This window comes from Camarhynchus parvulus, chromosome 2 (assembly GCF_901933205.1).
Source record: "Camarhynchus parvulus chromosome 2, STF_HiC, whole genome shotgun sequence".
Taxonomy (NCBI): domain Eukaryota; kingdom Metazoa; phylum Chordata; class Aves; order Passeriformes; family Thraupidae; genus Camarhynchus; species Camarhynchus parvulus.
In genome coordinates, this window is record NC_044572.1 from 117809929 (window position 1) to 117835854 (window position 25926).

The following is a 25926-nucleotide window of genomic DNA, read 5'->3' on the forward strand; positions in this document are numbered from 1 at the left end:
CTCCTTATTATATATATATATATATATATATATATATATATTTACACAGTTTGTGTATACTTTAGCCAAACAGTGCTGTATACCTATGCCCTTGTCCTTATTTCGGGTAGTTTTCTTGGGATTTTTCAATAATTTGTGAACCTGTTCCCTCTCCAGAACTGCATGCTCCTTGGAGGACGCAAGAACACGGACGTACCCCTGGAGGGATATCTAGTGACACCAATACAGAGAATATGCAAGTATCCCCTTCTTTTGAAGGTACTCACAAGATTTTTATTGAGGACTTTATACTTCCTGTATAAAACTGGTTGCTAAGCATGTTTCTGAACCCCAGGAACAATCCTTCTGTGCAGTGAATTATCTCTTTATTAAGATATTGGACCCAGCCTTGCTCCCATTAAAGCTGGTGGCAACTCTTCTGACATCAGTATTAAAAGAACCGAGGAGCTTGGCTGGATTGAGATGATTAGCTCTGCTCTGCTTGTAGTTGTAAGGTTGCCTCCCCATTGTTGGGCAGAAGTGAGCCATTGGGGAGAGTTTAATGAGACTAATTTCAGCTGGGTTCAATCATGCCCTTGCTTAAAATGCTTGGGATAGCAGAGTTTGCTGGTAGTGTACTTTGATGATGCTAATTTACCATCAGCAAACTAAAAATGAAAAATATTAATGGATTTTTCCACAAGAAAAACTGTGGAGTAACAGTAAGGTGCTGTAAATGGTTTTATGTACAATTATATGTTTATTGCTATCATATTGTGACGGCTTAAATAAATGAAAAATGATAAACATTAGATATTCAAACATCTGGATTTGCAATTTACCCTCTTAGGAAATAAAATACAAGAAAGTATTTTAAGTAAATTGTTGCTTAACAAATTAAGATCTTGTATTGCTTGTTGTTCCAAACTCTGAGAGGAAAACCAGAGCAGATTCTACTCTAAAAGCTACCTGAAAAATGACTATTGGACAGTATTTTTCACAATGCATGTGTGAGTGTTAATCTGCCAAGTTGCCAGTTATAAGGCATATGACATAAAAAATCTAGTAAGAAGCAGGTTAGAATAAAAAAGTTTTTAAAACAGATTAAAAATATAATCATTACAATGAGGTGTGAGACATCCGAGATAGCTGTGGTTTTACAGTTCCCTTGGTCTATTCTGGAATTATTTTTCTATTCTATTTTTGAAAGGCATACAGATAAAACAGGGAAAAATGACTAATGAATTACTCTAGAGCAATGAAATGAATATATTAAGAAAATTTAAATACAGGGTGTGGCAGCAGCAGGGTTAGGGCTTTGCTGAAGGCTGTGTTCAGCCAGCCCAGATGTAAATGAGGAGTTGGTACCTTGAGATGGGAAATCTCAAACAAATGCTGGTGGCTCCAGTTTTGTTTGTCAGCATGGCTGCCAGTACATCTGAAATCAGTGAGTCACCTAAGCTATTGTTCACTGCTTTGCTGCATTGCATGAGGTTAAACAATAGTGTGGAGCTAAAGGAATGTGTTTTCTGCCCTGAGTTGCAGGAAAGGCAGGTGTTAATTTTGACATTAGAGATCTACTGGTTTTTTAAGCAGAATTGTTATCCCTGCTCTTGAACAGTTGTATCCTGCAGCATATAAAAAACAAACAAACCCAAACCCCAAAGCTCAACATGAAGAAACATTGTTGGAGGAGAAGGTAGCTGAAATGAAATCTTCCTAAATCGTGATGATTTTTTATTGTTAATAATTAGCTACTCTTGAGTTTTAGTGTCCTCTAGGACCATTTTAGAAGGGTTACTGCTTTTCTGCTTAGTAAAAGAGAAGACTGGCTATTTTCTTTTTGTATGCTGGTTTGGTTTAAGTCTCCTGCAATGGACCTTTAGAGATCAAAGACTGGTTTCTTTTTTTCTTTTATTTTTTTTCCCTTTTTTCCCCCTTTTTCTGTGTCTAAATAGGAATTACTGAAGCGGACTCCAAGGAAGCACAGTGACTATGCAGCCCTAATGGAAGCTCTCCAGGCCATGAAAGCTGTCTGTTCCAACATAAATGAGGCCAAGAGACAAATGGAAAAATTAGAATTTTTGGAAGAATGGCAGTCTCACGTTGAAGGATGGGAGGTACTATCATTACTGTCATAAGATTGGTTGCTTTCTCTGTTGAGGAGGGAGTAACAGTTTTCCACAAGTATGTGTTGCACTGTTTTTGTGATCCTGAGGTTCTGTCAAGTCCACAGTTCTGTGAAGTCACAGCATTTGAGATCTACTCTGTAAATTTAGTTTTCCATGACTGAGCAATGCTGTATGAAATAGCAGACTTCATGGGAAGATAGTTATTTAGCATTTGTATTAACATAAATCTGTTCACACAGACACATTTATAAATCCTAATTTAAACGCTGATTTTATTTTACTGCTGTCTATGCTGGTCTAGCAGCACTTTGTCTGGTTGAAGAATATTTTGTTTATTGTTTATTATTGGTTAAGTGTTGAGCCTGTAAGTTTTTGTCTGCTTGTTGGTAGTCTCTTAATATTCGGTGAGCTAACCTAATTTAAACACATTCAGTGGAATCTGTGTGAGATTTGTGGGGCTTTTTAATGGTTTGCAAATGGAAGAACTTAAGTGTTCCAAGTTTTGTGAAGTAACCATAGATCTGGTTCTGAGCTAGGATTTTAAGTAGTAACCAGAAGATCCACACTTTACCCAAGAAAACAAAAAGATCAAGTAGTTGTAGCACCAAAATCTTCCTTTTGAATTATTCTGAGCACCATAATTAGTTCATATGGAAAGGCAGGTGCCGATAAGAGTGTGTCTTTAAATTCCCTTGATTGTTTTGTATTGACATATCTGAGCTGACTGCACTGGGATGGAAGGTGAAACAAATGAAGTTTCAATGAAAGAAATATAAAGAAAACAGTGTAACCATATTCAAAACTGACTTAGAAAACCAAAAATACACAGGCTTTTTAAGAGGCAGATTTTAACATGGAAGCAATCTTTTGCTTTTTTGAATACTTTGCTCAAATATGCCACTTCTCTTGCTGAGAAAGTTGCTTAAGAACTGGAGAAAGAGGTTTTATCTCCTCAAGCTTTGTAGGAAGGCTTGCAGACTGGGAGATGTAGCAAGAAAAATGTCTTTGTTGCATGTTAGTCTGGTACTGAAAGACCTCAGTCTAAATAGTGGGAAATTTCCTTTGTATGGTGCCTAGGAAAGGAAGGGTTAGGGATTGTGGATGGGACACAGGTGGGACACTGAAGCAAAGAAGGCCTCAAGGCAGACCTGTCTGAATTTTAACTGAGAGAGTTCCCCACACAGTCTGACAAGTAACAATTAGAACATTGACTAGAATAAACAACTTTTGAATAGATATTTGTAGTAATAGGTAAAAAAAGCAGAAATAAAAAATAGTTTGTGCATGGCTCTGTTCCCTCCCTACACCTCCTGGTTTTACTATACCTGCTGTTTCTTGAACTTTGCTGTGCCTAAGGATGTGCTCTGGTTCTGCAGTACTGGATTTAGCTTTCCCCTATCATCCAGAAGGGTTCATCAGAACAAGTCACTGTCTGAAAGGAGAGTAGATCTGAACAAAGACACCCCTAAATACTACCCATGACCCCATATAATTATTTCCTGTATGCTCCGTGTGAAATCTCCTGATCACTGGACTTTTGCAAACCTTTGGTTTGTTGTTAATTGAGTAGTGTAGGAAGATTTGGTTCATTCTAAATGTGGATTAAGTGACTAATTTTACTTTAATCAAAATTCTTCATGTTTCTTCAGGGCATTGTGTGATTTGAAATGTTTCACTTCAGGTATTTTTTCCTTGTGTAGAGGCATTCTCAAGAACTGCTTTTCCATTTCTGGCAAATCATCTCATGCAGGAGCTCAGTGCACTGTAATGTTTTGGTACAGGATGGTCACTATGCAATACCACTAAAATTCACTGTGCATCATGAGAAGGAATTTTAGCAAGTAGAAGAGTGATATAATTGCTGGTGCATATTCAGACACGACTTTCTGCATTTATTTGTAACCTTCTATCTGAAATAAAAGAAAATAATTCAAAGCAAATGCTATTGTATTGTTTGTGGGATTTTAAAAAAGAGAGGACTAATATAAAGTAAAATTCTAAATGTTCAAATAGAGAGGAGGTCTAGTTAACATCACTTAACAGCTGCTCCTTTAGACTAGGTGAAAATGTCTTTCTTATAATTAGCTTGAAGTTGCTGTCATCAGCAGTAACTTGTGAAGGTTAGTATAGCTCAACATTTAAATGTTTATGTGATAACCTCATGATGGGAGCAATTGCAAGTTAAGTGCTCAATACTTTATGGCAAGGAAATTTGCTAAATAATCCTTATTGTCTATCACCACTTTATTCCTTCTATTATTTTTAACTTTTCAATTAAATTTTTTACTGCGCCACAGTGATTAAAAGTCTTCTACTTGCTTCCATTGTCTGAGTCATAGATATTTTTCAAATCCTTCTTAATGAACACACTCAAGTATGAAGTTACAGTATTATTAACTCAATGCATTATTAGTCATATAAGTTGGTTAAGAACTTGCTGTTCTCAAACCTCTATCCCTGAACAGGGAATGCCCTTTCCTGCATTAAGTTTCTTCTGAATTCTAGGCAAAACATATGGTAGGAAATACAGTTGCTTTTGGAAATGTGTTAATGAGCAAAGATAACAATAAAGAAGGAATGGTAACAGTATGGACATCAGCATTTGAAGCAGACTTATTCTCCCTGTGCTCAGAATGTATTCTCTACTCTGTAACAAAGTAATTTCCTACCAGCTTTGGTGGGTTGTTTTTTGGTTTTTTGTTTTATTTTTTCCATCTCTCCCTCTTCCTAGATTTCATTTTAGGGTTTCATGTATGCTTGAACTCTGAAAGAGTGCCATTGTCTTAAAATAGGATGTTTCCAGTAGGGTTATGTGGTGTTTATTGTATTTTAGCTGATTGGGTTTGATATCATATGGCAACCACAGGGTGCACAATCTGGCAAAATTGCCTTGATCTTAAAATGTGCATCTTTTTCAGACATAGTATAAGGTTAGTCCTTGAAATGGTAAGAGTTCCAGAACATGTATATGAGCTAACAGTATTTGAAGGATTCCCAACAACAACTGCAGAAAAAAAAAGTTCCTGAATGCAATGTTTGAGAGTGGATTTAATTAAATAAACATCTGGTTTTCTGCAATGCTGAAAATAAAGAGGCAAACTTGTTGGAGATTTCCTTCCAGAAGGAAATGCTTAGCACATTGCTTGGCCCCAACTAGAAGGAAGGGGAAAAAAATAAAGACTATTTTTAGAATCTGATCAAAGCATGACTTGAATTCCTATACTTAAGTGTCATAAAATGGAGCTTGTGTTTATTATGATAAAAATACAGATTCATGGAAAAAATGGAACATCTGTCTCAAGAAAGATGATTTTGAATATAATGACTTTCTCACTTAATTTCCTAAGTGGTTTAATTTATTGGCCTGAATTCAGAACTTGTGTAGGTGGCTGTCTCAGTTGGAGAATGGCTCAGCAGCTCAAGGAGTCTGTCAGTAAAATTTGCGTGGATTGTTTCAGTGAGAGAAGAAAAAATTGTTGCATTTGTTGTAAGCTGGAAGCTGAACAACCCAATAAGAGTCATAGGCCACTTAGTGACAGTAGCATGGGGTATTCTGTTCCTTTCCATTCCAAATATTACCTGTTGATGTGATTCCATATCATCAAGTAATATTTTACCTGAGATAAAGTCTCTGTCCTTCCAGTGCTTTTTTTTTTTTATATGGTTGTGGTAGCCCACATTTCAGACCTCTCACCTGAGCTGTTTCCTTAGTTAGAATCATAGGTGTCTGACTGACAGCCAGAGGTTATCAGAAGCCAGTTATACCCAAATAGCCAGCAGGCTCCACGATTTGATGGGCTTTTAATTTCCATACCAGCTATCCTCAAAGGGTGCAGAGTCTTTGGTTGGGGTGCTACCCACAGAAGAGGGTTGCTGTGCAGTCTTTAGTGACCCAGTAGGACAGATGAAGGCAAAATTATTCTAGATTTACAGTGTAAGCCTGCTTTGCAGGTTGTTTTTTCCCCCAACTGAATTATTTATGTGATTTGTTGGAAGATGATTAAAATAGGTTTGTTTCTACAATATATGGCATTTTCAGATTGACAGAATACAAAACCATCGATTTCACTGAAAATAGCCCATGATTTCTAATTGCAGGTACTTTAAACATACAGAAGCATGAATAGCATAGTAGTAGTGATTTACATTTAGGTTGATCAACTTTATTATGTCCTCTTACAAGCACTGAGTTTAAATGTCTGTGAAAACTTTGAAATAGCAAATTGCTTTTCAAGTTCCAGTTGCTCATATTGGAAATTCCTATGGTAGTTTCAGTGTGAATGCTTAATGAAAAGACATTTGTATCAGAAGGTTTTGGTAATACTTGTTTCAAAAATGTTGTAGGTAGTGTAGTTCAGTTTTAGCTGCGCAGCAGAAAGTCTCACCTGCTTCTGAGATGGGGGTGACCCCACATATGTTACTGCAACCTTGGCCCTTCCCTCGTGAGAGGGACAGCTTGGAGCTGGATAAGTGAATTGTCCTACTGGGCTGGATATTAGCTGTAGCTTGGTGTTCCTGGTGAGAACCCCTGGGAGGGTTAAGGTGTAGCTCCATCCTTCATGAAAGCTTGTTATGGTTGTCAGCCCTTTGAATTGCATGGTAGACATGGCAGTTCTTGTGTGTGCTCTCTGCTTCATCCTTCCTCAGGCATGTTTTTCATCTCTAAGGGATGTGGTGGAGAGCCATGCTCGCTCCAGATGTGGAAACAGCAGTGCTTCAGATAATATACCCTTCCATTTTTCTCCATTTCAGCTCCATGCCTACCTAAAGTCTAGAAACCGGCAAGTCCTAAGTATTACATAGGCAGGGGAGTGACAGGGGATTTTTCTGCACCTGCAGTGTTATGGAGGACAACAAGATGTGACTTCTGGTCCTGTTTTCTTATTCCCTTGGACTTCAGCAAATAAAACAGCCCTAACAAAATTCACTGACCTGCAATCACACCAGCATGGGTTCTGATCTTGTCAGAAGGTATCTGAGAAGTGACATTGGCACTGTTCAGTCTTTGGATGAAATGTCTCAGAGGGAAAAAAGTATCTCTAGAACCTTGTTTTCATCACCTAGCAATATATTCTACAAAGGGAACAAAATTAGGAGGATAACAAAGGGTAATAATGTGGGACAGACAACCCTCACTGCCACACTGTCATGTTAAACTTGAATAATGAATGAGGTGATTGCAAATAAGTCAGGTAGCTTGAATTATATATACTTAAAATATGTATTAAATGTGTTATTTTATGATGAGATGCTGGCACAGTAGCAGATCTTGTTAGGACTGTTGGGAAAAGGTTGTGTTTTTCTATACTGAAAATGAAATTCTTCAATAAGAAAAGACAAAATTTTTTATAAAATCCTTTCTATGAAAAGAATTCCATCCTTTTTTAGAAAGCTGAAACCTCTTGTACAATTCTGAAGCCTTAAGCTGATATTTTTTGGCTTCCTTACAAAAAGCTACTATTTTTCTGCCAAGTTGAAGTTTTGTATAAAAAACAAACCGAGACCCTTTAGAAAGTATCCAACCTTTTAAAATGCAAATTGTTAGTAAGTACTATTCCAGCAAATTTGAAACACCGAATAAGATATTGTTTACTCTTTAATACACAAAAGTAATGAAATGGAAAAAAGTGACCTGTTTTTCTGTAATTATAGTCAACAAGCATTACGCACAGCCCTAATTTATGCCTAATTTATATCACTGAGTGTGCTTTTAAAATGTTTCAGTGTTTGATTTTGAATAAAATGATAAAATTAGCATGCTGTTAGTGATGCGGTCTTAGGAAGGGAAATCTGCTGTTGTGGCTATAGGTGGCATTCATCTTTGGCTTGTTTGATCACTTGATCCTGAATGGAAGCTGTAGTGGTGAGTTAATACAGATCCTGAAGTGGCTTTGCTTGGAGACCTGGATTGTGTTCCAGGGTGATGGTTGTGCAATCTCACTTATCTCTGTAAACAGACTGCATTCTCCTTAGGACAGCCTGAGCTATTGCTCAATATTCACAGCTGTGACATACAAAGGATGGACAGAAGGATGAAGAGCTGTGAGAGCAGAACGTGTGTTTTCTTCTTGGCTCTTAATTGAATCCATTTTTCTCTGGACTACTGTGGTTAGATCAAGAAGAGGAAGTAACTGCAGCTATCACATGCCTAAACCATTCAGAACATGTGTAGATGACAGGAGAGTCCTGGCTTTTTGCAGGTTTTCCAAACAGGCTTTGACTCCCTCAAGTCAGGAAACTTCAAACCCTGGGGTGTGCTTGATGCAGCCAGCACAATAGATAATAAAATTATCAATAGGCTTGCATGTCTGGATGGACATTCACTTGGACAGCAGCTCTGTCCCTCAGGAGCATGATCTTTCAGACTAGCAAAATGCACCTCAGAATTCAAGGTAGGGCTTCCTTGAGAGGTAAATTTCTCTTTACAAGACATAGAAGTACCATGAATTTTTCATATATTGTTTTTGGAAGATATTTTCCTTTGTTAAGGTTGCTTCTCTTTCATTAAATTTTATGAAAATGCCTGACAGCCTTTTCACATGAATGATCTGTCTTGAAGCAAAAATGAGTCATGGGAAGTTTAATCCCAAACATCTAAACCTTACCAAAATTATGATGTCTTTGGAGCAGGTTAGGAAGAAGTATACTAGACGGTCCTAGCTGCACATGCCACTCTTAGCTTTGCCCAAGTTTTATATCTTGCTGTTTTTTAATTTTTGTTTCTGTGTTTAGCCTAATCTAGTGTAGAAGTATCTACCCTTAGTGATGCTCAAGTCCCAGGTTGCTTCAGCTTCCAATTTCATCTTGGCATAGATTATTGTAAAGCCCCATTTTCAGACATTTCTGAATCAAGTTACTGAGAATAGGAGTTATTGGATAAAGTTGGCCTGATTTTCAGGAGAGGTCTTTGCACAAAAGTAATATAATTTGGAAACTTTTTGTGATTAAACTGTGTCTATTCACAAAGCTAGTATTAGACATCATTACAGATGATTGCATAATTACAATGCAATAAATTACCATGACTTGTTCTTTGCAGATAATTATTATACTTGTGAGTTTGTATAAGAAACTTTTCCTTAGTTGATGCAAAGTACTTCGGTTCTTACTAAAAGAGTAATCTCTTTCCACTCAATTTTAGGGATCCAACATCACAGACACGTGTACAGAAATGCTGCGAAGTGGACTACTACTGAAAATTTCAGCAGGAAATATCCAAGAGAGGATATTTTTTCTTTTCGATAATCTTCTGGTCTACTGCAAAAAAAAGCACAGGTAAATGATTACTTTCAAAAATAATGTGTTTTTCTCACAGTAGAGCTAATCATGAGTATGGTGTTCCATAAGAACCACAGCATAAAAGTTAGCATTTTTAGAAGAAACTTACCAACCAAAGAGAATTATTTAATTCAAGCAATTGAAAAAAGTTATATGGATGCAGGATCCTAGTGGTGAAGTGTGGGGAAAAAGAATCTGTTTTGTCAGCCTTCCACAGCAGATTATATGTGACGGCCTTACTCTCTTCTAGGAAGCATAAGCAGACTGAATTTTTAGTTCAAACAAGTTAGTATTGTAGCTTATTGTGCAATAAAATAAATCTCTACATATTCAAGAGTTGCACGCCTTATATTTGTAATCAGGGAAAACAACCAGAAAGCTGCTGCTTGCTGCATTCCAAAGAGCAATTCCTTAGTTCAGCAACAAACTTCTGTAGATAATGTTGTGAGAAATAAGGGTTCTCCTATGTACAAATATCCCTCTTGATGCACAAATTTATCTCTTTAATCCAGAAGTTGTTTTAGATTAGCCACTAAATACATATCCCTGGGTAGATATTTGATAGATTTCTGGATACATGATACATCTTCTTTTAAAATTTTCTGATATTTGTTATTGTCTAACAATTCCAAATAATTTGCTGGTTATATGGTATCTTTTCAGTTGTCCTCCGCTAAGTTGCTTATTTTTATAGTCATTTTCTCACTAAAATGCACTTTTGGATGAAAGTCTCAAACTGCATGAAAGGTTGTCTGTTGTTTCTTTAGTTTTGAACAGTCATGTCCTTGGCTGTTACCATGGTGGCATCTCTGCAGATGTAGGAGTAATTCAATTTAGAATATAATTTCAAAGTTCAAGATGAGAAATTAATTGATTATTTCCAGCAAGAGACTAAATATTGATTGACAAGTATGTAAAGAGAGAAATTGTATTTTGGTAATTTTAGAAAAATTGCCTTGTCTTTATGGTATGAAATATTTTATGTAATTTTTAACCATCCTTTTGTGGCAGAGTTGTTGGTGTAAACATGGAATGCTATATTTGGGTTTATAGTTTGAAAACTCAGTAGAGCCCTTTGGAAAGAAAAAACATGTAATACTGAAACTTTGTTTTATGCTGGTTTTGCTTTTTTGCTTTCTTTGTATTTTAATGTATTACTCAATTTTTGAATAACAAATTTATGGTGTAGTAGAGTTACTGATAAGACAGTAATAAAGTAATGATTGAGAGACAGGTAATTTTCTGAAAATTAGTACCTCTTTGGAGGGGATGAAGGTCAAAATTCAGGAGATCCTTAATTCTTAGGAACTGACCTTTGTTTGATATACAGTATTAATTATCATTGTAGGCAAAAATGGATAGACAATAATCCCTGGCTTATCTGAGGTGTGAAAAGCTGTCTAGAACTGGGGCTCTCCAAAGGTATTGGCTTCACTGGGAACAGTTACAGCAATGCAAAGTGCTTTGGAACATATTGCAGTGAAACTGCCTCAAACTTCAGCACTCCTTGATTACAATTCTCTGTTAACACTTATATTAGGAAGGAAAGATGTTGCCTTCTTCCTTCTCTACATAAATCCCACTTGTGATACTAACATACGTCAGGTCAAGATTTCTACCCAAAGATGGTCTCATTTAATTTTTTTCAGTGACGTTACCCCCTTGCTGAATTTCTAGACTAACAGGGAGAACACATCAGCTAGGAGGAAAGGCTCTTCTTTTTTTGTCTTGGATGGCAGACAGCAGCATATAGGTACCAAAGTGTTGGAGCAGAGATTTTCTAGAGTGAGACTTTCCCAATGAACTCTCATTCAGGCAGGAATTTGCAGCTGACTCTTACCAGCTGTAGCATCTTTGCATTTCCATCAGCAGTGTCCCATTCAGCAGCGGTTTCCTCAGTCCAATTGTACAGGTCTTAAGGTGTTGTGATCCTTACCATGGTCTCCAAATGCTGCATGTACAGGTAGCAGTGTAGAAACATGGAAAAAGGGAGTGGATGACAACGCTCTTCTGCTCTTTCTTTTTTCAGGAGATTGAAGAACAGCAAAGCATCTACAGACGGCCACCGTTACCTTTTCCGGGGCAGAATAAACACGGAAGTGATGGAAGTGGAGAACGTAGATGATGGAACAGGTGAGTAAATTTGTGTGGCTCATTTCCAGAGCTGTCTTTTGAGGTGATGAAATCAAATCCAATTATGCAGCTCCATAATTTCTTTGAGAATGGAGGATGCTCCTTATATTTAGAAGGAAAGAGGAAGATGCTGCTTTAAAAGCACTATTTATTAATATCAAAATTCTGCTTCTGTGACACATCCTTGCTTTCATCCATTGTTAGCTGGGCAGCCATAGATGAGTATTTTATGCTTACATGAACAGAGTAATAAAATAAGGTGACATTTATTGCTCAACTGAAATTACATACTTAACCTCACTTTACAGCATTCCAGCAGTCTTAAAGAACTTATCCTTAGGTACATGGTATGTTTATAACAGCAAGAGGAAAACCTACATTACTGGGATGAAACACTATAAATTATTAAATTGTGACATAAGGAAGGTTTTTAAAAAATGTCTTTAGGGATATAAGCCATAAGATTACTTGACATTTTCATGACATACATCAGTAAACTGAAAACCCAAAGTATTCTTAGACACGTCAATTTTTGCTTTAGAAACTTGAATTTAACTTTCAAGCTTAACAATAATTACATTTTTTTGCAATTAAAATATTTTGGGCTTTTTTAATGTAGAGCTAAAAAAAAAGTGGTATGTGAAACTTGTAGTGACATTGCAAATATGTAAGTCTGGAGGGAATTTCTGTGAGTTATATATTGCTTTTCCTGATATTTTAAACTAGCGTTAGGTTTGTCCTCTACTATGGATTCCAAGCATTTCTCATTGTAATTTTGTTCTAAAATTGAGCATTAATAACAATGAATTTACTTCTAAGTAAGTTTAATAGGAATTGAATATTTCTTTAAAATTAATTTTTTTTCTGTTTTGAGTTCATTGTGTTAAAAATATTTTGCTCGCTTCTTGTTTTACAGAGTAGGCAGTAGAACTGACTTGGAGAAAAAATGGACTATTGTTCTTATTGCAACAAAATAGTTTTATTGGAAAACTGTTGTCTCTTTCCTCCATCTCGTATTTTAAAGTCTTTCAACCTTTTTTCATGTGGTGTGTTTTTATTTTATTATTTCTTATTTTATAATTTTATTTTCGTCCTTTGGATTTTGTGTTTTGATCAGTTTGCTTCTGTCTTTTGTCATTCACATTAAATTTTATAAAGAACTTACATTAATAAATGCTCGGAATTAATGACTGAAATATCTAGAGCTGAAATTTTACCAGTGCCAGAATGATTACTGTAGTGCTGCAATGTGGGATGTCTGCTACTAATCCCAGGATTGTTTGGCTTTTCTGAGAGCATTATTTTTCATTGTTCAAGAAGAGCAGAGCATTTTGTGCTGAACTGGTGCCTATCCCATTATATTTTACACTGTATTAAAGTCTGAGAGCAGAACTGATAATTACTTTCTTTTCTGTACTGAAGTTTTATCTTACCATTTGTACAATTTGTTAAGTATTCAGAATTCACGTCTTGTTCCCCAAAGCTCTTGCAATGCTTCTTGACTTGGTTCCATGGCCAATGTTACCACTGAACCATTTAAGCTATTCATGAAAATGGTGAAAAATGCTGAACATAAGGTAGAACGCTGTGGTGTCACACTTGATTCATTGTCTTTGCTTACCAGACATTTTTTGTAAGAACTCCTTGACATCTGTTTTGGGTTATGTCCTTCACCAGGCCCACTGATTTAGTTAGTAATTTCAAGCTATCTATGGGTACACTGCAGTGAATTTCTTCAAGCCTTTTTGAGCTGAATATATTTTATTCAATATTTTTTACCCTGCTATTCCCCTTTTCCAGCCTGTATCACTGCCCAACGTTTAGCTTTATTTGTATAAAATTCAGGTTTTCTTTATGCAAATAAGAGACTTGATTATTTCAGTGTTTCCTGTCACGTACCGTTTGACTTCCTTTCATTTATTTTCTTTCATCTTCCTAAAAGTGCTTTAGAAATAAAAGGCAGTTTCCCTGTTTGCATCATGTCACTTTCTAAGACAGCATCTCTTTGCTTTTAAGTGTTAACATTACTGTGTCCAGAGGATTATACCCACCATCTTCTTCCTGATGAATATTCCAATAATTCTGTAACTATTCATCTTTAACTGACTCCTCCCCACATATTGTTACGCATTTTTTGTGTTGGCTTTAGGAAATGTTTCTTTGATCCTCTATCTGTCCTACCTTTCTTCATTTACTTGTTCTAACTATTCAGTCCTTGGTCTTTTTCACACTGTTCATTTTTCTTCCTGCCTGTTTGTTTTCTTTCTCAATGAATCTTCAATTATAATGTGGCTAAGCACAAACAGTCTTCCTCTATGCAGACACCAGTTGTCTAATTTCCTTCAGCCCCAGGAAATTTGACTACTGTCCCCACTTCCTATAACCTTGTACTCAGTCCTGGAGGGTTCATGCTTCCTTCCCTCTCGCTCCTTGCTCTCCTCAGCCATATCAGTTCACTTTTATATACATATTACTTCCAGAATCCATACTCCTTTCCACGCTTCTGTGGTATCATTAATAGCTTGATTAGTCTGATTTCTAACTTAAAAGAGTCGCTGGAGGCTCAATCCCTGGAAGCATTTGAAGTCAGGTTGGATGGAGCTCTGAGCAACCTGATCTAGATGAAAATGTCCCTGCTTATTGCAGGTTATCTCCTAGGGCCCTTCCAACCCAAACCATGCTATGATTCTTTTTACCTCCATTTTTTCCTTAGCACCACATTTTCTGCTTCTTCCATTTCAGTTTATTCAATATCTGCAAATTTACTCTTCCTTTTAATTTCTGCTATTTCATCCCTCGTTTCTGTGGTTCTCTTTGAAATGTAGACATTTCTGTGTTAATTCCCTGGCCTGTGACATCTTTCTGCCTTTTTCTTGTCACCCTGCTTTTTTTTAAATTTAACTCGACCTACTCTTTTCCTTCCTTGTGAGACTTCTGTGTTCCCTTTCCTCACACAGATATTTTTTCTTTCACTAAGATCATGGTGTCCTTCTCTAACCTTTGTCTGTCCTGCTTTCTTTGCTGTTCTCATTTGTTACACCCAGATGTCTTGTTTCTCATCACCTGCCTTCATCCATGTTTGAGCTGTAGCCCAGTACTATTCTGCTGTTTTCTTTTTGTCTCATTGTCTTCCCAAGAAGAGTGATATGGTTGTTCTAGTGTCACTCACAATAGCTTTGCAAGTGCTTTTTTTGGTATTGTATTATTTAATTCTCTTTAATCATCTATTACCTATGAATTTCTGTAATTCCTAAATTAGAGTGGAAGCTCTGGATGCAGAGTATTTATATGTTCATATCTGTGCACAACTCTTTGTCATGCACTCCAGATGAATCTCTTTAAAGACATCAAAGACAATTGAGTCTGGATGATACATCCACAGTTCCTTACTGCAGATTTTGGGATCCCCTGCTCACTTTATGTAAGGAACCATGGAGCTCCAGGGAACGGGGCAACTGAGAGTGTTTGCTTCCAGCATTGATAGATGTAGGAATGTAATCTTCGTTGTTTGTGAGTAGAAGCATAGAAATAGCAAAACAGATTCCCAGTGTGGTTTATTATCATGCTAATGACATGCCTACAGAAATTAACAAAGCTTTTTCTGAAAAGCAATTTTTCTTTGATGAAATTAGGCCTTGGCTGAGCAGTACAGTTGGTGTCAGCTTTCTTTTTTTGTTTCAGCACCATGAAGTACTCTGTTTTTTCTTGATTGCACTGATTAAAGTGGAATGCATATTACTTATCAGGGCCAACTATTTATGATCTTAAAATAATGTGACTACACAATCACTTGCAAGTATCAGAAAGGTGGTTTTATAGTAATTGTATTCTTTTTTCTGTACCAGTTTCTAAAATTCACTTTTGAGAGAAAAATACATTTCTAAAGGCATTCATCAGCCATTAAATGAATGGTACTTAGTTTATGAAGAAAAGCACTTGAGACTTAGGAAATACCAGATTTATGTTTGCTTCTAATATAGTAGTTCTGTCGTCTCTAGTTTTGAGCTGAGGTATGATATAGAAAAAATGTGACATGATAAAAGTAGCTGGAAACCGCATAAAAAAGTACACGTGGAGGGTGTCAGTTGATATTGTGCAGAAATTATTTCCTTGGCATTTCTGAGCATTGATGCTCCTAAGAACCTCTAAGAAATATAAAAGTAGTTCAGTACAGAGACTTCTGTTTGGTTTTTTTAAGGGAAGAAGAAAATTCTTTTGTATACGTCTGCAACAAATTGCTTCTTATTCATCACTCAAAGATATGAGCCTTGAATTTTGAACAATATATTGCAGTTCAAATTACAAGCTGTAATGTATTACCAAGTCACATTAAAAGATGATGTCATCTCTCATCACCTTTCCTAGGCAAGTTGTAGGTTTAATGATTTGTTGATCCTGCTCGTTCAGACTTTGCATGGAGCAAACAGCAGTCTCATGCTCTTCTTCCTTCTGTAGCCATTATGTCAGGTTTTGAAATTCTTTGTTTAGCCTGGCTGCCAGCTGTGATTGCATTGATGTGAAGAGTGTGCAGATGTGCTGAGCAGCTGGGCAGGCAGGACATGCAGACCTCCTGGCTGGCCAGCAGCTCTTGTCCAGATTTTGCCCAATAGCCGGGAATGTAGGAGTTTATATGGGATGACAGCGTAATGCTGAACTTCATTGGGACATGGGTGTATTGGGGAGAAATTGTTCATGGGAGCCTTGGAGGATTGTAGGAATTGCTCCCCTTCATGGGGAGTGTGAAAAGCAAGGGAGAAAGGAGACCTGTTGCAGTTGGAGACAGAGGCTGAAGTCCAAGTGGGCATCACAGCAGTGTGTTACTATAGCAAAGCTGGACAACAGCTACATGTTTTTGTCTACCTGAGCTCAGTGCCCTTTGTATACATTAAGCAGTCATAATCCCTAGCTTGGTGATTGGGCCTTTCCCAGAATTCTGTGAGTTTGTGGTGGAATGAGGTGAGTGTGGTCAAACAGCCAGGGTGCTCCTTGCCCTGCAGTTACAAATCCTCAGAGGCCAAGGAAACTGTGATTTAAAAAGTCATCTCTACATTAAGAGATTCAAGTGTCTGGACAAACCATTTTCTTTTCTGAATTAAGCTACTAAGTTGACACCAAATTTTTGTCCAAAGTGGGGCAATCTGAATCCATTTGCGAGTCTGAGCCCTCATTTTTGATTTTTTTTGGCCACAATTTTAACTGCTATGGTTCAGTGAACCAGTAATCATTTCCCTACACAACATGTCCTCTGCTGATAACATACAGTAACAAAGACCACAGGGAACTTATGACCCTGTATTTTTATATGTATTTGCCTCTAACTTAATAAATAAACAGAGGAACCTTGACTTCCTCCAGTAGTGCTGCTGCCTCTGATCCCCAAGGGTCTGCAGTCTGTCAGTTGAGAGTTTCTGTCTGAGACTTATTTCTTGTCCTTGACTTTTGGGTCTGATTTTCTAAGACTGCATGAGTAGTATGATGGGTAATTTTCAAGAAACAATGTTTTTAAAGGAACAAAGGATACTATGCATAGGCTATGCAAATAAAAATATGATAAATAACTGAATGGCATAAACATGATGTTGGAAAAATTACTTCATTTTTTCCCCTGTCATAGACTTGCTTGCACTTTTTTACGTGCTTTGAGTACTAGAAAGTTTTGTTGGTTTAGAAATTAGCCATCAGTCTCATGATTTTCTAGTAGTTCCTGACATTTCCCAGCCCAGTACACAAAGCTTGGCTGCTTTCCATCTAATTAAAATGCAAAGTTATTGAAAGGATACTAGCATGTCTGCTGAGATTTATGATAAATCTTAGCAAGCATTTCAGCAAGGGTTTCAGTTTCAGAAAATCTCATCTCATCATAAAAAATAGGGCTGAAAAAGTATTTACTAAATGAAAAGTTGTGTAGTTATTGCACTAGTTCAGGGTTGGCCTTAGGACTTTTTTGCCACTTAATGAAAGTTTGTGGTGAGAAAATATTGGCCTTTGATTTTTCTTAGTGTTTTGTATTGTAGTTGCTAGCTCTAGTTTTTTAGTTTGTGTTTTATGAAAAAAAATTATTTCTTGTCATAAGGCATTTATCCCTCATGACTTTTTCCCCAGGAAATTCATGTAATCCTAGTGAAGGATAGTTAGGGGATTAGTTTTGGAATTTCTGAATGAGATTTTTGGACTAGCATAGTAAAATAAATTGCTATAGCGTTAAATATAAAGTAATAAATAGTAAATAATTTGATTTCTATAGCATAGATATTTTTACACATTACATGTCAGGAGTTCTAGTTATCTAAGAGCATCGGCAACCCTTACCTTCATAATGTGCCCATCAAACATGAGGCTGTTAGCAACATATTTCAGGAATTATGCATTTGATTTTTAGATCAGAACATCTTTATTATATTCCAGTTTGTTTAAACTAGAAAGGGTAGATACTTGCTTATTCAGGTAACCAGTAAAGATACTTCAAATGTCTGTGCTTTGATTACTTGTGAAATTGAAATTGTATCCCCGCCCTGTATATTTAGTCATTTTTTTACACTTAATAGTAAATCAAGTCAGTCATCATAGCAACTCAGTAATTTCAGGGGGAAAAGAGCAATGCTGCTTGTTTAAGGAATTATTTATTTCAGTTTAACACAAAAGCACTCCAAAGTACTGTTATCTTTTCTTTTAATAGGACTCTGCCTGTTTTAGTGGTGACTTAATACCTTCTTCCATATGCTAGGCAAATCTCTGTTACGCTTTACAAAGGACACTTTACAAAAATTAAAACTACATATTATTAAGTTATAACATGGTTCTCAGTGGCACAGATAATGTTAAATTAATTTTTATTCTTCTGTATTTTTTGGGCTTTTATGTGTGGTGATAAGTTTTTAGTAATTGTGGCAACTATTGCTATTGCTTTTTTTATGAGTTGATGCTCTTTAAGTAATTTTATCTATTCCCAGCTGACTACCACAGCAGTGGCCACACTGTTATTAATGGCTGGAAGATCCACAACACGGCAAAGAATAAATGGTTTGTATGCATGGCAAAAACCCCTGAAGAGAAGCAAGAATGGCTGGAAGCTATTTTGAAAGAGCGAGAGAGAAGAAAAGGTAGGTCAATAAACTTCCTTGTGTTGCTCTGCCAGAAAGCTATACTGTATTTTTATGTTGAGGTATAAAGCAAAACCAGCCGGTAGGCAAACTTGTCCTGTCAGGTTCAGCTGCAGATTTATGAATACCAGTCTGGGAAAAAATGGATCAAACTTGTACTGGGAAGAGCATAATGTCTTGAATCATATATGCTGGTAGTAAATGCTGTTTGAGAAAGGGGAAGATGATTTAATCTGTGATTTTATAGTTTATCCTCAACCAGTATAAATTGTCATAAATTCATTGAGACCAGTGTATTATCATGATTTGTGATATCTGAGGGTCTATCCTAAATGCCTCGTGGGGTTTGTATGCACTGATTTCCTTTGTGACTGGCCATTGGAATCACTGAAATGAGCAGGCTTTTTCTGTTGGATCTTAATGCAGATGATCCAAACTGAAATGGTACACAACACATTCACAACTTGGATGTATTGCCTCCTACCCAAGAAAGTAATCACCATTTCTAATCACCCTTGGAAAACTACTATCTTTCTGAGTAACTGAATTAAGGTGGAAGAATACTTGGATGAAATATAATCCTGATCTCAAATGTGACCATGAATAACTTCACATGTTTAAGGTGAACCCAGTACCAAGTAGAAGCAGGGAAAGATGATGCATCATAATTTTCTGGAGCTAATTTCATTTGAAAGCCCAAATATCCTAATTAGTAATGCTATTTAGAGCCTTGATGTTGAAAGAAAATATGACCTTGTATTTAGATCTGTGATTCTTTTCCTGATTTTTGTAGATTTTCCATTGCCTGTTGCAGTAACTGTTGGATTGTGCCTCTGTTGTAGATGGACACTAACAATATTTTCTTTGATCTTTTAAAGTTGAATACTGGATGTTCTAGAATCTCTTGTTAGGATCAGGGTTTCAAGTAGGGCATCAGTAGTGTCATCAGGAATTTGTAGCAGAAAAGCTAAAATGATGCTGTAGAGGTCTAAACTGTCAATGCTTTTAAAATATGAAAAATGTTTAAAAAATGAAAAAGCAGTGTGGTAGACATAGTGCCAAATGCAAAAACCCCAGGTTTGTCTGCTTCTGTATAGGACCTTGTATGGAACTGACTAAAACATTTTCAGTAAATCTTACTTCTCTGTTAAGTTTCATGTCTCCCTTAGGCTCTTGATGCTTTGGGCAAGAAATACAAAGAGTTAATAGTAGTATTTTATGTTGATGAATTCTTACTATTTCACACTAATTAACTGAGCAGCTGGTAATAGAAATGAGTTGGAGGTAAACTTTGGCAAGCTGGAGGTCTGAGGTAGCCATCCCAAAGCCAATGCATGTCTTAGGATATTAGCATCCTATGGTTTGTGGAAGCTTTCAGGTCCTGATGCTCTCAGTGGGTCTGCCTCCAAGGAGAAAACCATGGAACCAGGAGGAGATGAGACTCACATAGATTCAGACTGCCGCACAGAGTTTTTAAAACCAAATGAGTTGGAAGACTCAAAGATTCAATGGACTGAGAGAAATGAAACCTCTACTTTTACTTGGAATCCATGTAGAGGAGCTGAATAAAAAGGAGCTGAACAAATGCTCTGAATTAAGTGATTTAGCAGAGTTTTCAGCTTTTGTAATAAAATTACAAACTAGGACCACTTTGTAGACTGTATTTGCTTGCTAGAGGAAATGAAGATGTATTGGAAACTTGCAGAAATTTTCTGTCAATTTGATGGCTTTCCTGTAAACCCCTGAGGCATTGAGCAAGTTAGAAATTTATTTCAGAGGTGGTCATCTTTAAGATTGATGATGCTGTGATGACCTTACTTGAAATGTCAATACAAATAACAGCATCAACATCCTATAAGCTCCAGAAGTAGTTTGTTAGTTAAGTTTTCTTTTTCCTGGGGTACTCCAAATTTTATTTGTTTGTGTGACATCACTGCTATCTGGTTCATGGATGATGAGAGACAATCCTTGTTCTGTTCCCAGTACCACCGTTAGCTTCTCATGACAGACATATTTCTTCAGGTTGTATTTTCAAAACTAAAGAAGTACCAGACCCGTACTCACATGGAATATCATAGGATGACTTGGGTTGAAGGGGGCCATAAAGATCTTCTAGTTCCACCTCCCTTGCCAAGCCTGAATGCTTTTGTGGAAAAGGGGTGAATTATCTCTGTGAAACTAGCATATGTATACCTGATAACTTGTTACTACTATTAACTGGAAATCTGAAAAATATTTCTTTCAGTGAAGATCTTTTTATTATCACATGTTAAGTGCAAAACCAAGGCTCCTTATTTTACACTTGTGAAGACATGACTAATCCCTTGCAAGTGTTCATATACTGGTGTCTGTTATTGCTGCAAAATAAATGATGATGTAGATAGACTAACAAATTAACTTCTCTGTGAGAAAAATATATTTTGGTTAGGCTTTATGAAGATCATATGTTCGTGGTTTAACTTGATCATGAGAAAATAATGAAAACCAGTTCTTCAGGGTTTTTTTGGATGTAAAGTATCAGTATTGCTTTTCCATTTCAGGGAAGATACTGAGATATAATGGCAATATCGCTTCATAAAATGTTAATGCATTTTTGGCAGGTTTAAAATTGGGCATGGAACAGGACACCTGGGTGATGATCTCTGAGCAAGGAGAAAGATTGTACAAAATGATGTGCAAACAAGGGAATCTCATCAAAGACAGGAAGAGGAAATTAACCACTTTCCCCAAATGCTTTCTTGGAAGGTATTATATGCATTTGTTAGCATGAATTCTTGCCATCTAAACCCACATTTTAAATATTCTCTGGGATTCTGTAGAAACTGCACTTCATTTGTAATGTCTGTTAGGCCTATTTTCCTCATAGAATTTAGCCAGAATGTAAAATGGTCACCTGAAATTTATGAATGTGTTCTCATTTTGCAAAGTAGTTCTATTAAAGAGAAAAGGCTGCAGAGGGCATGATGAAAATACGGAAATGCATCAAGCGAATTAGTTTCTCTCAAAAAAATAATTCCCAACTTTTAAAATTCATTTTGTCTCTGGAATTACTAGTTTGGAGTGTAAAATTTTATTTATTCCACGTAAGCAATCTTTGTCTCTTAAAACAGCTTCTGTCCTCCTCTTGCTTGAAGGTCAGGAACAGAGTTAGTAAATAAGGTTTACATATTTAAATTATCAGGAGGATCTTTATAAATGCCTTATTATGCCTATGGCTTGAGAAGACTGAAAAAGAAATTGATGGCCTTAAAATGTGTCTATGAAAAAAAAATCATTTGGGAGACAGAAGAGTTATCGCTTATTTTATTTGGCTATAAGATAAGTACTTACAGCCATAAGTTAAGTGTGAAAAGCATTTCTATAAAATAACGTGTTTTGCACAAAAAAGTTGTTTAGAAGTACCACTGGGTTCAAAAGGGGAAATAAAACTTAGGAGATTCTTATGTGCTGTCAGAAGTGACACAGTTGAAGAGAAATTAAATCAAGATTAAGATTAATGATTCTACCAAACTTGTACCATAAGTTATGGTAGAATCGTGATTCCTCAGTGAAGTTGTTGGATGGAGGTGAAGAACACACTCATGCTGAGGAGCCGCTTAAATCTACCATCAAATGGCTTCTTTTCAGTGCTGTCTTTGGAGTGAACTGTTTTGAAGAATGCTTAAGCTGGTCCCAGGGTCACTAGTTAAAAGTCGTGAATGTGAAGGTTGCACTACCTCATTGCACTTTTAATTTGTAACATGCACGTCTTATGTGCTGTAGATCCAATGTCTCTGAACTGCATCAGCTTTGCTTTGGTAGAAGCCAGGCATTTTCTGCACATGAAATATATATACTTGGTATATATGCTCTGAATGTCAATATATTTGAGACACCTTGGAAGTAACAAGCCTACTGTTCTGTCATACTGTGGTTATATTGTGCCATCGTGGCATACCTGCCCTGGGCAGGTGCAGGAGGAATGCCTGGGATTGCCTTGTATTGATCTGTCTGACCAAATGCAGCTATGGCTGTTGAGGATATCCCAGAAAACATGAAAAATCATTACTATGTGCCAGGTTAACTTCATGCATGGAAGACTTCTGAGCAGGAAAAGCTGTAAAGAGTGAGTTTTTTTTAAAGGTGGTATGATGTTTTGAGCATCATTGGGCTAAAGAATCATTTACAAGACTAGTAAGAAACACTAGTAATGGAGAGGAACATGCAGTAGATCTGGTGGTGTGAGATGTAAAGTTTGTTTTCTGTATCTGTTTTTTCAGTGAATTTGTGTCCTGGCTGCTGGAAATTGGGGAGATACACAAGTCTGAAGAAGGTGTTCATCTTGGCCAAGCTTTACTAGAGAATGGCATTATTCACCATGGTAAATAGAGTTAGTTTTAACTTACTTGTTCTCAAGATAATTGCTGTAGCTAGAATTGACTTAATTTTGTTTGACTAAAAGATGGTCTTGTTAACACAAGACAGCTTGTGGAATCGGCATTATATCCTTCCAGGGGTCTCATGGGGCCATTGTCCATGTCCATAGCAGATTTACTGGGAAAGGCTCTACTGATTTAATCAGATTTTCTCTCTGCTGTTGAGATCACAGCATCGGGAAAAAGGACCTAGAGAAACCTTGCTGTTCTTTTGTAAGCACAAAGAAATTCTGGGGAAACACAGAATAGTACACTGCTTGTAAGGATTCTAACCTTTATTAAGGCCAGGCATTTTAGGGAAGGTGTTCAACTAAGAATTTTACATTCCAGTGAGTCACAGCTGGCTGTTTTGATAAATGTGCCAGCTCATATGTTAGATGTTACAAGTGGAGCTGATGAATCTGTAACCCAACAGTTTAATCTTTTTAATTTTAAGGCCTTCTCTTCACTACATTGTATAGTTACTAAAATTGATATTTTGATGCTGAAATCTGCAGTCAACTCTCTGAATTCAGTTTATTGTGGAGAAAAGTCAGAGGGTTCATTTTCTTTTAACCACTAAGAAGGTTTGATTTCTGCAGGTAGTTTGCATCGGCGACATTTTTCTCCTACTAGGACATGTCCTTATCTCTGTTGTTATTACAAGGTAGAGTCTAACAGGACCATATAAGTAAACTGGAGAAACTTCTTTGAAGCCATGTTTTACAGAAACACATATCATAGGTACAGTCACTCAAAACAAAGCTGTCAAGTTAGTTACAATGCCATCATAGATCCAGGATGTAAATTTAGGTGGAATCTTTGATAATATACATTTTAATACTTCTGTACTCCAGCCAGCAACTAATTTAATACTTAATTTATTTGCAATGATTTTAGTGTCCTTGACTGGAAAGAAAGTGGGAGAAACAGTGCCACTGAGCTCTGTGTGTTTTAAACATATGCAGAGTAGGAGGAAAAATATTAAGGTTATTAATCAGTAGTCATGTAGTCATCGTTTCTTTAATGTCAGTCTACATTATTTTCTTCCACAATCATTCAAATGTTAGATGCTATTATGTTTACTACACACACTGAACTGTTTTCGATGAAATGATTCTGTTGCCAGAGATTCTTCTCCTGATCTTGTAATTTATATCCTAAATACACCCATAGATTTTCTCAATGCGAAGTTAAATGAATATTGTGTAACTTCATGAGATAAAAGGGTAATTATATTAGAGCATAGAAATGTGAGCCAGACATGCTACTTTGAATAGTGAATCCAGCTGTAGTTCACTGAAAATAGCATTCCTAAAATAAAGTTGAATGAACCATCTGTTTTCACAGAGGGAGCAAGGGAGGAAGAACATTTGGCTGTTATTTACATTGCAAATATTGTAGAGGCCTTTGTTGAGAGCTTGCATATTCAGTAGGCTGGCCATTATTGTCACTGTGCTGGAGTTCATTCTAGCAATGACAGAATCATGTTGTGATGGACACTGTTGTACTTCCTGATGTGTGAACTCTAGCAAGCAGAAAAGTTACAACTTTTCCTTTTTTTCCCCCTCCACTTTTATATAAGTGGAAAAATCTGTTTGTATGCTGCTATTTTAAATCTACCTTGTGGAATTCTCTGATACCTGAAATGTCTGATACCATTCAATGGAGTGAGGTACTTTGTCCTTTCGCTGCAGCTGATTAGAGATGGAAACCTTGTCTCAATGGATTAAAAAGCTTTGTATTTACAAAAATAAACTGAATATCAGATAGTTTTAAAATGAATAGGTATTTATGCGGCTGTGCAGTTCCTTGGACTGATGTAATGGTCTGATTTAAAATTACCTTGGCCAAAAAATGAAAAGACCAGTTTAAACCTTGATCAGTTTCCTCTTCGTAGTGTATGCCATATAAATACCTATCCCAGGATAAATGTGGGTACAGTGTTGGAAATGACACACAAAGCAACTTGGCCTTCCTTATTTTAGTGGTAATGCAGCATTTTGTGAGCTTAAGTTTTTGAAACCGAGCATGGCCCACTTCTGTGGAGCTACTCCCTCTGGTGCACGGTGGTAAGCTGGGACTGCAGAGACAGAGTGGTACTTGTGTTCCTCAGAGGCCATAGCCTCCTCTGTCATGGGCAAGCAAGAAAGGAAAGGTGCTTTGTCATCCTGGTTCCCTCCCAGCACATCCCTGGAAGACTGAGGAATAATTCGGCTTTAGGCAAAACTGTCTCGATGGTGTTTTTTATTTTTGGAACTTGCTGGTTAGAAAGAACTCTTTTTATTTGTTAATCTATTGGAATACATTATTTTTCTTCAACAGTAGGAATATTTTTTTAATTATAGAGCTAGAAGACATCTTTTTTCTTAGTTAATGGTCACAACCCATTAAAATTCACATAGATGCTTACATTAGGCATTATATGTGAAAATTTTGTAGTCTTTATCTCATGTATTTAGGGGCAATGATATATAAAAGAGCTTAAGAATTATTTTGAATAGCCATCAGTTCAAGGCAATTGGAATGCTGTCCTGGGCTTTAATATTAGTAGATATTTCAAATGCAGGTAGAGTTGTTATTTTGCTCTTGCACATGACACTTAATATATGAAGTTCAGTTTTTATGTCTGTGTATCAGATGATGTGTGGAAATACTGAGGAGCTTGAAGGGGCATGAAAAACGACACAGACAGAAAACACCTCACTATACAAAGTTTATGATGCCTAACTAAGTTTTTGGAAGAGAATTATGTATGATGGCTTAATCACTTGTTATAGGAAGGCATGCACAGAATTACCTAACTCTCTCAGGTGTATTACTCTGATAATTGAAGGCATTTCAGCACCCTCCTTTATCAGTTGATGACATGTAAATTGACTTTCAAAATTTAAGCTTACAGCTGCAAGT

General features: G+C 36.6%; 1 protein-coding gene across 2 annotated transcripts in view; it reads left to right on the forward strand.

Annotated features, from left to right (window-relative positions):
- PREX2 (phosphatidylinositol-3,4,5-trisphosphate dependent Rac exchange factor 2) overlaps positions 1-25926 on the forward strand; it is a 172747-nt gene that overhangs the window by 49438 nt on the left and 97383 nt on the right. For both annotated transcript variants that reach the window (XM_030944089.1, XM_030944088.1), the window contains 7 exons: positions 157-258; positions 1938-2099; positions 9253-9386; positions 11419-11522; positions 18473-18622; positions 21223-21367; positions 22882-22982. In XM_030944089.1, the coding sequence (XP_030799949.1) occupies positions 157-258; positions 1938-2099; positions 9253-9386; positions 11419-11522; positions 18473-18622; positions 21223-21367; positions 22882-22982 (898 nt within the window). The remainder of the gene's footprint in view (positions 1-156; positions 259-1937; positions 2100-9252; positions 9387-11418; positions 11523-18472; positions 18623-21222; positions 21368-22881; positions 22983-25926) is intronic.